General features: G+C 36.0%; 1 protein-coding gene across 1 annotated transcript in view; it reads left to right on the top strand.

The window, feature by feature from the left end:
- NBEA (neurobeachin) overlaps nucleotides 1–16,303 on the top strand; it is a 515,614-nt gene that overhangs the window by 114,390 nt on the left and 384,921 nt on the right. The window contains exons 9-10 of the mRNA XM_009888422.1: nucleotides 6,975–7,172; nucleotides 7,587–7,720. Coding sequence (XP_009886724.1) covers nucleotides 6,975–7,172; nucleotides 7,587–7,720 — 332 coding nt within the window. The remainder of the gene's footprint in view (nucleotides 1–6,974; nucleotides 7,173–7,586; nucleotides 7,721–16,303) is intronic.

The raw sequence follows: 16,303 nt of genomic DNA on the forward strand, positions 1-16,303 counted from the left end.
GCCAGTGATATTTAGGGGACAGTTTGGACAAATTAATGGTGCATGCATAAACTCGGATGTCTAGTATGAACAATCACTTGTGTCTTGGAATGGCTGTGTATAGTATTATTTAATGAAGAAAAACAATGCAGATACTTTGCAGAAGTCTGCAGAAAGTGCCTAGTGGAGAAGGCTTGAAAACAAATCTAACTCCAGCTGAACCCTCTGGAATTTGTGCCATCAATTATTTCCAAATTTCCTTTTTCTGATTTGTGAAATTTGCAGTATCACCTGAAATAGGCTTTCAGGTTTTTAGTATAGATCATGTACTCTGAAAATAAAAACTTTAAAAAATAACAAGCAAAAATCAACATTTAGATTCTAGTAATATTAATTTGGTGTGCTGAAAATGATTGCTCTGAATTATTTGACGACAGCTAACACCCTAATGACAGTGACAGTTGAAAATATCTTTTATGATATGTATGTAGTGTGAATAGCCAAATATATGTCAAGGTTACTTGGAGAAGATTTCTATTCCATATGGTTGATGGTTAAAACCTGCCTTGAAACTGAAAATGTTCAGTCAGTCAAGAGAAGTGTATCACCTCTGCAAACAATGCATACTTTATTCCAAACTTAATACTGTGTTTTGTTTAAAAAAAATATTTCTGCAATGTTTTTTGGTCGTACAGAAGAAAGTAATGTAACATTATACTTCTTCATAGTAAAAGTAGTAAATCTTTATGAATTTATTGAGTTTGTGGATTTGCAGCAGCATAATGAAGTGATATTAAATAGGAATAATGCTTTCATTTGTTTCAAGAAGTGAAAATGACTATGTAATATTTTTTGAGTGTTGAAGAGGTTCATAAGGCATACACACTTTCACGCTTGCCATGGTTTAGGCTGGGCTGGCCACTAAACAAATGACAGATGCTCTCTTTACATTTCCAGTAGTTACTGCACTAACCTTATTGCAGTGTTGTCAAGTTACCTTGCTTGATCCATAGGTTTCCCTTAAACAACATTTATTCACACCTGTAGCTTCTTACTGGTTTTTGTAAAATGTCAGTTAGATGACATTTAATACTTCAAGGATATTTTTCTTTGGTAGATCAAGTTTTTAGGTTTAGGTCGTGTTCCCAGCACAGTTAATACCTCATTCCTCTCTAAAGTAGTTCACTTCCTTGTCTAAAAATATGACAGTATATTTTACTAATAGCAGTTAAAAAGAGCGGGTTCCTAGAGGAGGACCTTAGAAATAACACAATTTCTTTCTTCAACTTCCTAATTTCCAAAAAATAAGACAAAGCAGAACTCTCTTTTGTCACCTTCTTCCAACCGAAGGTTGGCCCACAACCAAAAAAAGGAACCATGTCCTGTGATTTAGAGATCTCAAGGCACTTTTATGGCTTTCGCTCAAAGCTTGCCTCTTTCATGTCTCAGTGTATTTCTCTAAATTCTTTCCGATTCTGTGTGGCTGCAAAGGTCCATCAGTTCAGAACACTTCAATATGGTATTTCGTAGTCCAAGGGAGCCTCAATTGACAAGTAGCTCGAATTCCTGGACATAAGAGATCACATTCTTGCTCTTACCTAACTTGCTGATGCAAACTGGCCTTTCAGAAACTTTTCTTAAGTAGTTCACTACATATCCTGTTTATTCTAATTGTTCGTGCTGTTAACGAACCGGGAGAATCAACTTTTGCAAAAGAGCAACTATTCTGGATACATTGTGAACTCAGTTGTGCCAAAGCTTTTCTCCCAAAGGAAGATTATTCAAAATACTTTGAGAATTTTTGGAGAATATCTTCATACAGATGTTTTTTCTTTCCTAGGACTGTCTGTGGTAGTTCCTTCAATTTACAATTCTTACTTTAGTCCACTGTATCCCAGGATTCTGATTCTTTAGGGAAAACAGTCATCCCTTACTTGGTGCTCTACTTGCTTTGTTCATGACAAGAGACTGTGATTTTGCCTTTTGTTCAGCTACCCTCACAATCATTCATAATGTCCCTAGTCTACAATGACTGCCGTTCAGACCTCTGGAATACAGAGAAATCTGCATACTCTACCAACATACCAGAGCTCAGGACAGTGCAGTAGGCACACATCTGTGAATATATAGTATGTAATGTTGCAAATAACACCAAAGCCACAAAGTTCAGGAAAAGGTGGATCTTGGTCTACAAAGAAAAGTGCATCTGTTGCACCTTGACCCACCCCTATCCTGTGATGCAGCAGAAGCAACAGATTTTAGGATTATCTAGATAAGAAGTTGTTAAAATAAGCTTCCTTTATTATTTATATATAATATTTATATAATTTTCTATGTAATATTTATATTACTTATTGCACATTACATGCTTATTACAGAGGTGTAACGTAGAAACAGTTCATCATACTTCCGTGCTGGTCTTGCTCAACATGTCCTTCTTAATGCATTTAGTTGTGACTAGCATGCCTTAATATAAATATTTATTAAGCAAATAGATAGTTCACTTTGAAATACTAAATTTTCAGCTGTAGAAAAAGGCCTATTTTTGTAACAAAAAATGTTACATTGATTGTGTGAGTAACAATATTGAAAAATGCCACACTTGGTAACTATTGCATAGAAATGACATATGTAATCAAACTTTTTAAAGGGGAAGAAAGGAAAATACACTGGCAGTAGAACTATGTGATTTGCTTCTTGCCCATTAAGTCTTCTCAAATTCATCCATAAAGTATCTTGAAATTTTAAATTATATTTGATAGATACATAGTAGAATTCAATATTTGCATTCCCAGTTTTTATCTGCAATAAAGCGTGCTCATTTTGAGTCTTGCAGTTGCTGAACAGGACTCTTGCCTGCTATGTTGCCACTTTCAGTTGCTAGAGGTTGCCAAAAAAAAGGGGAAATGAGAGCAGCATCCTTGCTCTCACTGTACTTTTTCTGCTTACCCATCCTTGTTCCCAGGCGGCAAAGAAGAGAGAGAAGCGTGTCTCGTCTAGGATCCTGAGGGGCTGATAAACACAGAATTGAGGGTCAGGGAAGGTAAAGTGGGAGGAAGAGATGCATCTGATAGCAGTGTTTGGTTCTGTTTATAGTGGGATGTTTCAACAAAGCCCTTTCCTAATAGCCCTGCCGAGTCTGTGCCACTCCCCTTAACCCTCCCATATGCATTTCAAAACGATATATCAGATTATTCTGTATGTTGCTGCATCTGAGTTTGCTCTTCATAAGTGCTGCATTATCAATCTTTGTCATAGATAAAGGTTGGAGTAAAAATGCATTAATGCACGCACATACAAACACATGCAAAGTGCTCTTGAAAATTCAAATTTGCTTAACCCAGTCATATAGTACAAGATAATATTTTATGTACATTCACTGAAACTACAATAGCAAAATGAGGTAAATAGTAAATCAAAAAGCAGCACTCTTGCTGCTAAAGGAAAGGGAAAGCTGCCGGTGCTTAATGGGTGGTGCAGATCAAGCACAGCTTCTTTAACTGTAGAAGACAGTGGTGGAGTAATTCTCAGCTCCCTCTGTTCACTCTCCTATTCCTGTAGGAGCAACAACTATCCGTTATACCTTCTTTATGGATCCTCTATATATTTTTACCATATATAGAATATGTTAAATCTAAGGCTCTTTTTTGCTGTCTTTACGCCCTCACGCTGATTGTATGAGATCGCAAAGTTGCATTCCTTCAGTGACCAGTAACTAACCATTTGCAATTGGAGCTTATATGCTTGACAGCCTCTGCTATCCTCCTGTGGTTGTATTTTCCCAAGCCCGCAGTACAGTATGCATGTATGAATTTCTTTTCTCTTTCTGTCGATCAATGTTAGTAATAAAGGAGTGTCATACACCAGAATTTGTAGCCTCTCTTTCCATTCTGTAATAATAAATTTTTGTGTTGGAAACTAGCATTTCCAACTTATGGTCGCTTTTGTTAGGCTTTGATGGCAGAAAGTCCCTTTAATTCTTGGTTTTCTCCAAAAAATGTGAGGCAGTATTATAGTGATTCATAACTTTTTTGTGCTTGACTTCCCAACAATGGTCTCTGATAAATTCTTGAGGCGTAGTAAACACTGAAAACTAGGAGGTAGCATAATGCCCAAAATTGTTTATAAAACTGATTTTATTTTAACTTACACAGTTTAGAAAGTTGCAACATTTCATAGTAATGATACAAATTTTGTGTTGAAACACTGACATATTTAAAACGGCAAAGTTATGGAAAAATCTTATAGAGGTAAAACATTCTGAGCTTTGGGATCTGACAAAGCTTAGAGGCATGAAAAATTTTCTGGGGAAGAAGTTTCATGTAGTAAAACATCAAAATATAGTACATGCAGAATGCAGATATCTATGGAAAGCAATGAAATCACTAAATTGTTTCTGTCTCTGCAGAAAGTGCACAGAGATTTATCTGTATAGTTAAAAATCCCCTCTGGGGAGAAATACATCATCACCTTCCTCAGGACAAATCTAATCTGTAGCAGTCATTTCCTGATAAGCGACATATAGCCAACCATTTCAACAGAGAGCCAACTTTCAAGCTCTAAACATAATACTCATTCTTTGGGTTTTTCTACTTCAGTACATAGTGTGGCACAATAGGAACACGTTTCTAGATTAAAATGTTTGCGCTGAGGGCCGAATACCCACAGTGTGTGTATTTTGGGGTTTTTACTTCAGATTAGTTGTAGTCTGATCCTTTGGGCTGACTGAACGACTACCACCAATTGGAGGACATTTTGGTTTCAGCCAAAAGGAAGGCTTTGGTTCTGAAGAGCTTTGCAGTATGAACAGAGCAGTAAGTGGGGATCACTGTGAGTTTTCCTACAAAATAGTCTCCTAATGCAAGTGTAAATCACAGAATGGTTGACATTTTTGGAAGGGACCTCTGGAGGTCATCTGGTTCAACCACTCTGCTCAAGCAGGGCCACCTGCTCAACAGCAGAGCCAGTTGCTCAGGACCTTGTCCAGACAGCTTTGGGGTATCTGTGGTGATGAAGACTCCACCACCTTGCTGAGCAACCTGTGCTCAGTCACCCTCACAGTGAAAAAGTGTTTCCTGATATTCAGAGGGGAACCTCGTGTGTTTCAGTTTGTGCCCGTTCCCTCTGGTCCTTTCACTGGGCACCACTGAGAAGAGCCTGACTCCTTCTTCTTTGCACCTTTATATTTATACACACTAGTGAATCCCCCCGAGGCTTCTTTTCTGCAGGCTGAACAGTCCTAGCTCTCTCAGCCTTTCCTCATAGGAGAGATGCTGTAGTCGCTTCATGATTTTAGTGGCCTTTCATTGGACCTGCTCCAGTAAGTCCATGGCTCTCTTGTACTGGAGAGCCCAGACCTCCAGGTGTGGCCTCACCAGTGCCGAGTAGAGGGGAAGGATCACCTCCCTTGACCTGCTGGCTACACCTTTCCTAATGCAGCCAAAGATAACATTGTTCTTCTTTGCCAAATGTAGATTTAACCACTGACTTCCCGTTCACTTACTTTGGCCCTTCCTACTTGCGTTCTCTGTTGTGGTACCTGCATCTCATAGATTTTTCAGCATGGCATTGCTGCCTCCCTCCCGCTTGACATCACCAAGCGTGGGACAGGGCTGACTGACAGATCTGCTCCAAGGGTTCTCCAGCACCTGCAGTCAGGTGCTCAGTTTATGCAGTCTACATCAATCTTAGTACCCACGTAAAAATGGATGCTTGTCACAAGAGCTTATAATGCCATGTGGCAGTCAGTTGAGCAGATGTGCTTTCTCATCATCCGGCTGTAAGCAGGAGAATTTTGTCAGGGTTTCCAGCAGCCCTGGGAGCTCTGCAAATGCTGGATGGGTTTTGTGGATTTACATAAGTGGTAGGAACCTGTAATTTGTTTGGAAAGAGCAGCTGATGGCCTCTAAGTTGCCTATTTTAATTCTTCTAGCCTGGATAACCAAAGCCCTAGTGATAGCACTTTCAATAGTTTCATGGTATATAATTTCTTACTGCGTGGGGGGAGGGAAGGTAGATTGGGTAGGATCAAAGGGATAAAGAGAATTGTGATGGCTATACGCAGTGAAAACAAGCAAAATTATTCATAATTAACCTCAGCAAGAAATTATTTTAAACTGAGTAAAGATTTTAGAAATATAACATTACAGATATATTGAATTAATTAAATGGTGGTCATTTCTAACAAATTTGCTTTACTTGTGTCAGTGCAGCACTGTCTGTTACTACTAGTTGTCTTTTTGCCACTGTCAAATGATTGTTACATGCGGAAGTAGTTATGTGCCAAGTAAATCTGACAACACTTTGCAGAAAGGCAGAAATCTGTCTTGTGCTTGATTGATTTGTCAGTGTTGCCAGAAAACCTAGTTTTGATCAGGTATGAATCATGGTATGTTTAAGGATAACAGAATTTTTCAGTCTTCCTTTGTAAAAGCTTTGAGTTTGAGAATCATTAATTTGAAAAATGGCAGTTATAATTTTATTTAATTTTTTTGTGTAAATAGCTATTTATATATACTCCTGACTGTTAATGAAGCATGGGTTTTCACGTTGTTTAAAAATAACTATTCCTTTAATCAAAATAGTATAGGATGCTATATTCTAATTTGAGTGAGTTTATGTAAACTAAAATACAAGTAATTTAATTTGTTCCTTATTTTTAATGCGGTTTATGCTCAATTTTTTACTTTAACATATTTATAGCTGTTTAATGTGACACATTTCTTCCAGATAGTTACTTCTGAAACTTGTTAACACTGATGCTGAAAGGAGAGAGAAATAATAAGACATAAAAAACATTGTATTGACATGTTGATGTGGAGTAGAGCAAATAAAAAAAGTTGCCTCATTGTTCAGTTGCATTAAACTAGTGGAAAATTAAAACAGTTTAAGTTTCATTCTCCTTCTCAAGTCCAATGTATTTTATGCACATTTTGTGGCAAGGATTTTGTCTAAAATATTTACTTTGTAAAACTTGTGTTTTCTTTTTTTTTCAGAGCACATTCAAATTTAAATCTGAGAGTGACATTCATCTTGCTGAGCACCATAAACAAGTGCTATATGATGGGAAACTTGCAAGTAGCATTGCTTTTACTTATAATGCGAAGGCTACTGATGCTCAGCTATGCCTTGAATCCTCACCAAAGGAAAATCCTTCAATTTTTGTACACTCCCCCCATGCTCTTATGCTTCAGGTTTGTGCTACTAAATCGATATTCTGTGATTACTGTTAGTTCAACATCATTTGGATAATAGTAAGATTTGTGTGGTAGTGTACAAAAAGATTGTTATTTTGTATTATTTACCTATCACTTGAACTGCTCTTTCTTGGCTCACTTTCTAGAGCAAAAAAAAATTTATTATTTCTTCATTAAGCTGTATATACTTCAGACCACAAGGCACAGTTTGCCACGATACTGAGGTTCTGTTTAATGTTTGGCTTTAAGTACAGTGATTATAATTCGACCATAAGTAATGAAAATAAGTTACAAGTTTTTTTAGTTTGCACTCAAGTCAATGTTAAAGTGTTCCCAGGTTATGTTTGTAACTGTCCTTTGAAACTGATTAACTGAGATTTTTCCTTTTATTTATTTATTTTATTAATTTAGGATGTGAAAGCTATCGTAACCCACTCCATTCACAGCGCAATTCATTCCATTGGAGGGATTCAAGTTCTTTTTCCACTCTTCGCCCAGTTAGACAATCGACAACTGCACGACAGTCAGGTGGAAACAACAGTTTGGTAAGCTTCTTTCAAGCAAGCTAAAAGCTACATTAAGCTAAGAATATTTCTGGTTTTGTTGTGGGAATGTTTGATTTGTTTTCTTTTGTAAATGCCGTGACTTGCACTTCACCTTTGTTTCTTTGAAAATAATACTGTTTTTTAAAAAGTAGTTTAGTGTAGAAATATGTAAATTGTATTAATCTGATGAGGTTCCAGATGGAACTGGCATAAAATTGATTGGATTAAATAATGAATTCAAGTCACTCTGGAGTCTTTAAGGATAGTTTTGTGACAATTTTTGCAACTTCTAAAAGAAACCGATGTGCTTTTACTTTACAGTGCAAAGTTGTTTACTTTATCAAAGTTTGCGTAATTTAACAACATTCAAAATTAAGGAAAGCTATCACCTTCCATATTAATACCTGGTCAGAAAGTCATAGAGCTATGATCAGTTATTTTGTGTCCCTATTACAATTAGAACAGTGACTGGCGACACACCAAGAGAGTTTTAAACGGGGACACATGAAATCTCTGCTCTGATAGCGTGGAAGTAACCCCAAGGTTGAAAAGCCTGCACAGAAGTTAGATGAATGCTTCCACGTGTAGCCTGCAAAGGACTGCGTAGGAATCTGTCAGTCTCCACACTGACTTGTTCAAAGGTAGCTCAGCTGGAGTTATTTTTGCAAAGAAGATCTCTTGCCACCTGCTTGTCAGGGCAGGCTCCTATTCCAGTGGCAACACAAGAAAAAAAGTGTGTGACTTAAACTTTAGGGGCTAACAAAACTGAAAAAGTAATGCTGAAGAACTGATATGGTGTTTCCCCATAGGATGTTAGCTAACCAAAATCTGCTAGAAAACAGTGTTTAGGGGCAGCTGACTCTTGTACTTGAATCCATTTGTACAATAGGTGCATAATTTGGAGTACACGACTTATTTTCCTGCTTAGAATACTCTGCTGTTATTTATTCTGGATATTTTCTATTGCATTAGCTAGTTCAGTAATAAACTAGTTAACTGAAAAATAATTAAATAATACTAAAATTGCTGACAATTTTGAAAAATTGAACTGAAAGTGATACGTTAGTATAATTTCTCATGGAACATCACTTGTCTCAATCTAATTTAAGAAATTAATCAATTTGTTGAAGTTTCATCAGTCATCTGTTTTCCCCTTTGGTAACTTAAATATATGTAGCTAAGATGGCTGATGGTTTTTATTCGTTTCTGTAGTGTGAAAATTTCAAATATTTGATTAGAATATTTTAGTACAATGTGAGAATACAAGTCTTAAAAATAACGAATTCTACTTCCAAGCAATATAGTGGTGCAAATTATGTCATTCAGTGTTAAAGACAGAAAAGCTGGTTGTGTATTGGCTCATGTGGGATATTTACTTTTTTTGTAGTTTGTTTTCCAGTATGTACTTTGCATTGAGGTATTGTGAAGTAAGGGGAATAGAAAAAAACACTTGGCTTGAAAAAATTTGGAAAAAAATTTCCCCGTATGTTTTTATTTACTGGCACAGCAGTAGGCAAAAATGCTTTATTCCAATTTAAAGAGGGTTATGTGTGTATGTGCCCATGCATATGAATAAAATATATGTTAAATTCATTAATGAGCTGAGTCTATAATAAATGATAAAGCAGTAACTAGGTCTGTTTAAATATTGAGAGCTGATATAATGTAAGTTTTATAAGTCAAGATAAAGACTAATTCTTTCCAAGTGTGTGGTATTTCCAGTGAGTGAGAACATTCATAAAATTCAATTTAAAATGTACAGAACATTTCTGGAGTTAGTTGAACTGTAAGTAGGAATAAAAGTTGTTCTTGAATAAATCAATGCATTTCTTCTATAATTAGATTATATTCTGAAAAGAGATCTGTAATTCATTATGCTATATGATTGTACAAATGCGTAATACAACAACATGTGATCCAAACTCAAGAACATACTCAAAGTAATTTTAAACAAATTGTTGCTTGAGAGATGTAACTTAAATATTGAATTACTATGTTTTTGGTGTATGTGCATTATTTTCTTATATTTAATTTAATATGATGTAGATATTGAGAAAAATAATAGTTTAGGTAAAGAAGAAAGGCAAATAAAGGAATAAAAGATTTCTGGGGCAAAGAAAGGAGATAATGGTGAAAGTGGGATAAATATGAAAAACAGTGCTACATTTAAGATTCATTTGTGAAGTGGAATAAGGGAAGAAGTATACTTACTGGGTCCTTTCCTTCTTTCCCCTTGTTTTTTGGACTATTGTCTCTATATTTGTTCCCTTCCAAAATCTGATACTTGTTTATACCCTTCTTACCTGTGAAAATGTATCTACAACAGCAACAGAGGGCTGCACCGCTTCTTTCTGAAAAATAGTTGGTATTCAGCCATTACAATCTATGTAATTTTATAAGCAGATAATCTTTATGCCACTTTGCCAAAAAAATAAGGTCCAGATGATGCTTGATAACAGTAGACCATTATGTTTGTAAAGGCTTACTATGGCTATAGAATTCCTTTCTTTCTGGTGGTCAACTGGGTGGACTCAGAAGTTGCCCACTGAATATCTGTGCTGCCTTGTTGTCTTAATGTGTTCCTGGGAGGTGGGAAGTATAAATAGCTTGATACCTGACTGTAAGTGTCTTAGGTTTCCAGACTACTTTTCTGAATCCTCCTCACCTCCTTCTCTCCTGCTCATACCAAAATCTGTTTAATAAGGTCAAGATTCTCAATTATTTTTTGGGGGTTTTTTGTTTGTTTTTTGTTTGGGTTTTTTTTAACAATAGAAGTTGTTTGTTAACAAGACTACGAGAATAGTCTTAGGCCACTTGCAATTTAAACTTTTCTAAATTAATAGATTCACTGTAAATAAAATTTTAAATTATAAAGCAGGACAATATGAATATGGCAACTTTGTGGTTTAATGGTATTCTTTTTAAATGTTCTTCATTCCTGTAATGTGTAGATATGTATCTACACCTTCCATGAGACCAAGTATTGAAATAACCTACAATTCTGCTTTTGGAGTACTGTATAGATTCTAACTTTCTCAGACAATGAAATGAAAAGAATGGAAACTGAGTTCGTATCTTAAGTATGTTTACTTAGATTAAGTGGTGCACCTGCTATTCAGGAGAGTGGTCCTTCAATTTGAACGCCAAGACCGTTATTTTTCATCCTGCTTTTCAATACTCTGATTAGAATAGAAAATTTTGCAGTTTAGGTCAACAAGGTGTTTATGTAATAAAAAGAAATATAGAGGGCTTTTTCTGTTATGATACTGTTGTTATTACCTTTGATTATACTATATGGGTAATATGATAGGAAGGATTTGTTTTGTTGACTTGTGGTCTCTTGTGTATGGTTTTGAATTCATTTGGGTCTGCTGAGTGCTAAAATACAGATTGATTCTGACAAGGTATTGGGTGTACAACCATCACAGAATAAATAGAGTCATAGAATCATCTAGGTTGGAAGGGACCTTTAAGATCATCAAGTCCATCCATCAACCTGACACTGCCAAAACCACCACTAAACCATGTCCCTCAGCTCTACATCTACGCGTCTTTTAAACACCTCCAGGGATGGTGACTCAACCACTTCCCTGGGCAGCCTGTTCCAATTTTTGCCTCTGGCTGGGATGGAGTTAATCTTCCTCATGGCAGCCCACATGGTGCTGTGATTTATAAAATCATAGAGTCATTTCGGTTTGAAGAGATCATCGAGTCCAACCATGAACCTAGCACTGCTAAGTTACCACTAAACCATGTCCCTCAGCTCTACATCTACGCGTCTTTAAAACCCCTCCAGGGATGGTGACTCAACCACTTCCCTGGGCAGCCTGTTCCAATTTTTGATAACCCTTTCTGTGACGAAATTTTTCCTAATATACAATCTAAACCTCCCCTGGCACAACTTGAGGCCATCTCCTCTTGTCCTATCACTTGTTACTTGGGAGCAGAGACCAACCTCCACTTCGCTACAGCCTCCTTTGAGGCAGTTGTAGAGAGCAATAAGGTCTCCCCTCAGCCTCCTTTTCTCCAGGCTAAACAACCCCAGTTCCCTCAGCCGCTCCTCAAAACACTTGTGCTCTAGACCCCTCACCAGCTTTGTTGCCCTTCTCTGAACTTGCTCCAAGTGTTAATTCATATGAGATTGTTGCTTTGGACTGTACCATATTGGGAAAATATTTAACAGTAGAAGAAGCTGTAGTTGTTTGCTTAAATAGATGAAGTCATTCCAAAAATTCTTTTGTATACTTATTCTAGAAGTTAACAACTGGATTTGCTAGGTCGCATACACTATACAATAAAAATTAAAAATACTTTTACTGCTTATCATACTAAATAAATGCAGTGCCTAGGCACACATTAACTTTCTTAAAGGTGATATGTACACCCACCTAAAATTTGTAGCAAAGTAAATGTAGGCATCTTTTCAGTCAGTTTTATTACTGACGTTATATTCGCACTTGAATGTAGGTAGCCCTGTTACACATCATATTGCCCATCTATTGTGAGTACGTCAGTGAAATGGAAACACTGGTGAGGGGAGCAACAATAATATTTCAACTCCTGTTCTTCATCTTTTCCTGTAAATGTTTTGCGTATTTTGCTTTGATCAGCTAGTACCTTGTGCTCTTTCTTTTCGGTATTTTTTATATTCAGATGATGATTTTTTGGGTTCCTGTCAGTAACTAGTAGTGTTGCTGCATCTGCTTTTTGATAGATGAATAGTTTGGTAGGAAATAGGCAGTTTTCCTATCAGTTTCTGCAGATAGGAAATAGCACAGCTTGATAGGAAATTCTATTTGATGTCTTCCTTTTTTTGTTGGCTTAGTATGAAAAATCTGTGAGACTCCAATCATTCTTAATAATGTCATTAGTTTAATTGAATTTATCTGTAAGATCGTGGTAGCAAGTAAGATCCAAGTAGTATCCTACCTAACCTGTCCTCTCCTGCTGTCTTTCAACAATTTTCTCATTTGTCACAGCTGGCCCAGGTATTTAAACTTGAGAGTGGGTATGAAAGTCATCTTTTCCAAGGTCGTTGCATTTACCTTTGTGCCTCTGATGGTGAGCCAAGGTCCCAGTCCATTGCTGCTTCCAGTTTACAATTCAGAGTTTGCAGAGTTGGGTGCTGATAACCCTCTTCACATTCATTTCGGGGGGAAGGCAGATGAATATCGCACCTGAAATTTCACATCTCTGCTATAACCTAGCTCTGCTCAGATGAAATCAGTTGTACTGGAATCTTCCCAAAGTGTGGCAACAGGAATGTGGCTTGCCAAATCAGACTACCTGGATGATAGTTTATAATGAAAGTACAGTTACTATATCATGTGGTAGAAATCCTTTGTTAACTCCCAAACTGCAGTACCTCCTCCAGAAGATCCAAGAACTATTAAGGGTGACTAATTTATGACAGGAGTCTGTATCCCAAAATGTTTTGCGCGTATGCAGAGGTGTGTAATGACTCGCCTCTCTAGTTTTCCCACGACGCCTATTCATCTGACTCGTGTTTAGTGGAATCAGTTTGGATGAAACACGTTTAGTAGTCTTCTCTTGTTGTCCTCATCATATGTTATGAGAAAAAGAAGTGGAAAAGGGAAAAGAAAGAAGTAGTTTCCCCTTTCTCTCCAAGAAGCTTACAGTAAGAAAAAAGGAAGTTGAACTGGAAGCTAGGGCGAGAGCTGCCATAGCTGTAGCTCATGGGAACTTCCTCTCCATCCTCACTATCTGTCCGGGTCTCCTCTGCTCTGAGTTTATCTGACCTCCAGCCTGGTTAGGAGAACCCTTCTTGGCCTTGCGACACACGTGGCTTTAGTGGCCACGACTGCATAAATATGAATGAATCAATATGAATAATTACTAATGTGGCAGCAGAACAATTGACCGAGTTAAAACACGCACAAGTGTTTGATTTCATGCTTTAGCAGTGAGTATACCTTGATGAAAATCCCTTTTTGTATTCCCAACCTGTATTGTAAGTGCAGCCAAAACAGTTTCTGAAATTTGTACTTACCCCGTGTGCTTTGATTTTCTTCCTGAAGGAATGAAGTAAGGAAGTGGAAGTCATCTCGCATCTCATCAAAATATATTGCTAATATATTGATAATGCATCTCCCTGAGGATTTCTAAGTCCATACTATGAAACATTTAGTAAATATTATGATGAAGTAACAAATTACTTAATGAATCAGCCAAACTCATTCAAAACTGTTGGCTAACAGTGATATTTAATGGGCAGCCAGCAGATGAAGAGTAATAATAATAATAACAACAATAATAGTTATAATTATTAAATTTTATTATTATAATCACCATCATCAATACAGCCAGTATTGCATTTTGAATTGAAGTTAAAGGGCAATTACCTTAGGGGTTTTTTTTGTTTAAAAACAAAACATTAATTGTTGGTGTGTGATTTTCCTTAATACCACTTTATCTGTTTATGCTAAGATTAGTTTTCAAAAGTTACCATATTAACAGCCTGTGATGGAATTAATTATACGATCCTTTTGTCCTATTTTGGAGAAGCTGGAAATACAAATGAAATTAGTTTATAAAGGATCCTTCACAAAGTTAATCAGACTGAACAACTATCTGCATCATTCTCTTTTCCATACCCTCTTCAAGTTAAATCATCGGTCGTTAATCAACATACTTAGATTTTTATAGTTACATGCCCACTTTAATTAAAGATGCCTTTTGTAAAGCACAATCCAGATAGCTTTGTAATACATAATCCAAGATAAAACAAAGTAATTAAGGTAAATTTTTTGGAGAAAAATATCATGGGAAAGAGGACTAAATAAATTGATCTATTTAGTGATTTAAAAAAAAAAAAAACAACAACACTTAAAAAAAAACCCCACAAGACAAAATTTCACTTTTATCCTAGTGGTGCAGATTTCTGACCTCTAGGGTTTTCTTTTTTCCTCCAAACCCTTTGTCATCTGAGTTTATTTGAATATGACTGATGTTCCTAATAGGATGCTTCATTTGTAGGTGAAGTCATAGAAACTCATTTCATAAGAAAAGTTTACCTAAATTGTCCTGTGTTTTAGCTCCACAAACCAGTAATAATTGTTCACTTAGTGGGAACCTACTAGTCAACTTAGAATTTGAAAAATGCGGCTCTATTTCATTCAATGATTGTCACAGCATAAAGACTTTGTAACCCTGTGATTTCCAGTGTGACCTTCTTTTATGTGTAATATGAAAAGGTTCTTTAAAATTCCCATAGATAATAACGAGCAGTGAAAATTAAATATTTATGTGTTTAATTATTCTTATTTTTAGTAAAGAAGGAAGTTTCATACTTTGGAATTTTGAAGACTGTTATCTACAGAAGCTGTTAGTTTTGTGAATATCTGTAGTATATTTTTTATATAAAGAGTAACATTGCATGGCTGTTGACTGAAGATTGTGATGTTGAAACATTGCAATGTTGAAACATAATAATGAACTATTGAAACAATAGTTATTTATATTATATCTATATATCTGGATGAATGAAATAACTAGGTGGTATTTGTAACTTCACAGTGCACGTCCTAAGAATAACTGAATTATAAAAGTTGGGACTTTACAAATATAATAAATATGTATAGATATGAAAGCATCCTTAAGAACATCTCCCAGTCAGGCAGTGTATGCTGTGAACACCAGTTCTGTGCTTCTATTTTATTTATTAAAAAAAATTTTTTTTTTAAAAGTATTCTCAAGGGACATGTATGTTTGAGGGGAAAATCAGGCAAGGCTGTAACAGTGTAATTAAGCTTCAGTTTTTTATGTAACAGTATTCCAGAGACTTACTGTCTCTACAATACACTAATTATAGAATAAGCAGTATCATAACCGTTAGAAAGACAGTATCTTCATGTTTTGGTCTGCAGGCTTTTTTTTTTTCTACTTCTTATAATGGAAGACTGTTCTGAAATTAATTATATTTTCAGTAGAAATCATAATTCTGTCTAATTTAGTGTTGGTTGACATATATACTTTCATTGTGTGTGCGTATCTTAGCTGCACTGCAGACAAACTGATCTGTTCTAGACAGAGCATGGTATAGAGGAGATGTAGGAATGGGCTGAAGTATCCTTTATATTTGCCTTTGTATCTAGGGGAGTTGACAATAGGCAAGAATGGAGAGAAATTTTGTATGACAGTGCACAGAATTTTGCAAGTTTAATGTGAGCCCTTCAACAATCCGATGCGTTTTAGTTACTGGTAAGTTTGTTAAATTCTATTTGAAAAATTGTTCATCTTAGAAGACAGTCTTCTAATCAATATTATTTCCCCTGTATCAACAGCAGCCTTTTTAAAAGCATAATTTTGGCAACCTGGTTCTGCTGGTGAAAATTTTTATATTTAAAATCTTCAGGTTGAATATATTTTCAGGTGCCAGGATGACTACATTAATTAACAATCCTTAGAAATATGTTAAAAGCTCTGGATACAGTGCTCTAAATTAGGCAGTCAGTTCTCTAGAAGACTAAATTTTTAGAATGCAAAATTGAGGAGAAAAGATCCATTATGTCAGTATGGGTTTATATAGACATACACACAGACACTGAAATGCTTGACGTCAGT

Source organism: Charadrius vociferus, unplaced genomic scaffold (genome assembly GCF_000708025.1).
Source record: "Charadrius vociferus isolate BGI_N301 unplaced genomic scaffold, ASM70802v2 scaffold16, whole genome shotgun sequence".
Classification (NCBI taxonomy): domain Eukaryota; kingdom Metazoa; phylum Chordata; class Aves; order Charadriiformes; family Charadriidae; genus Charadrius; species Charadrius vociferus.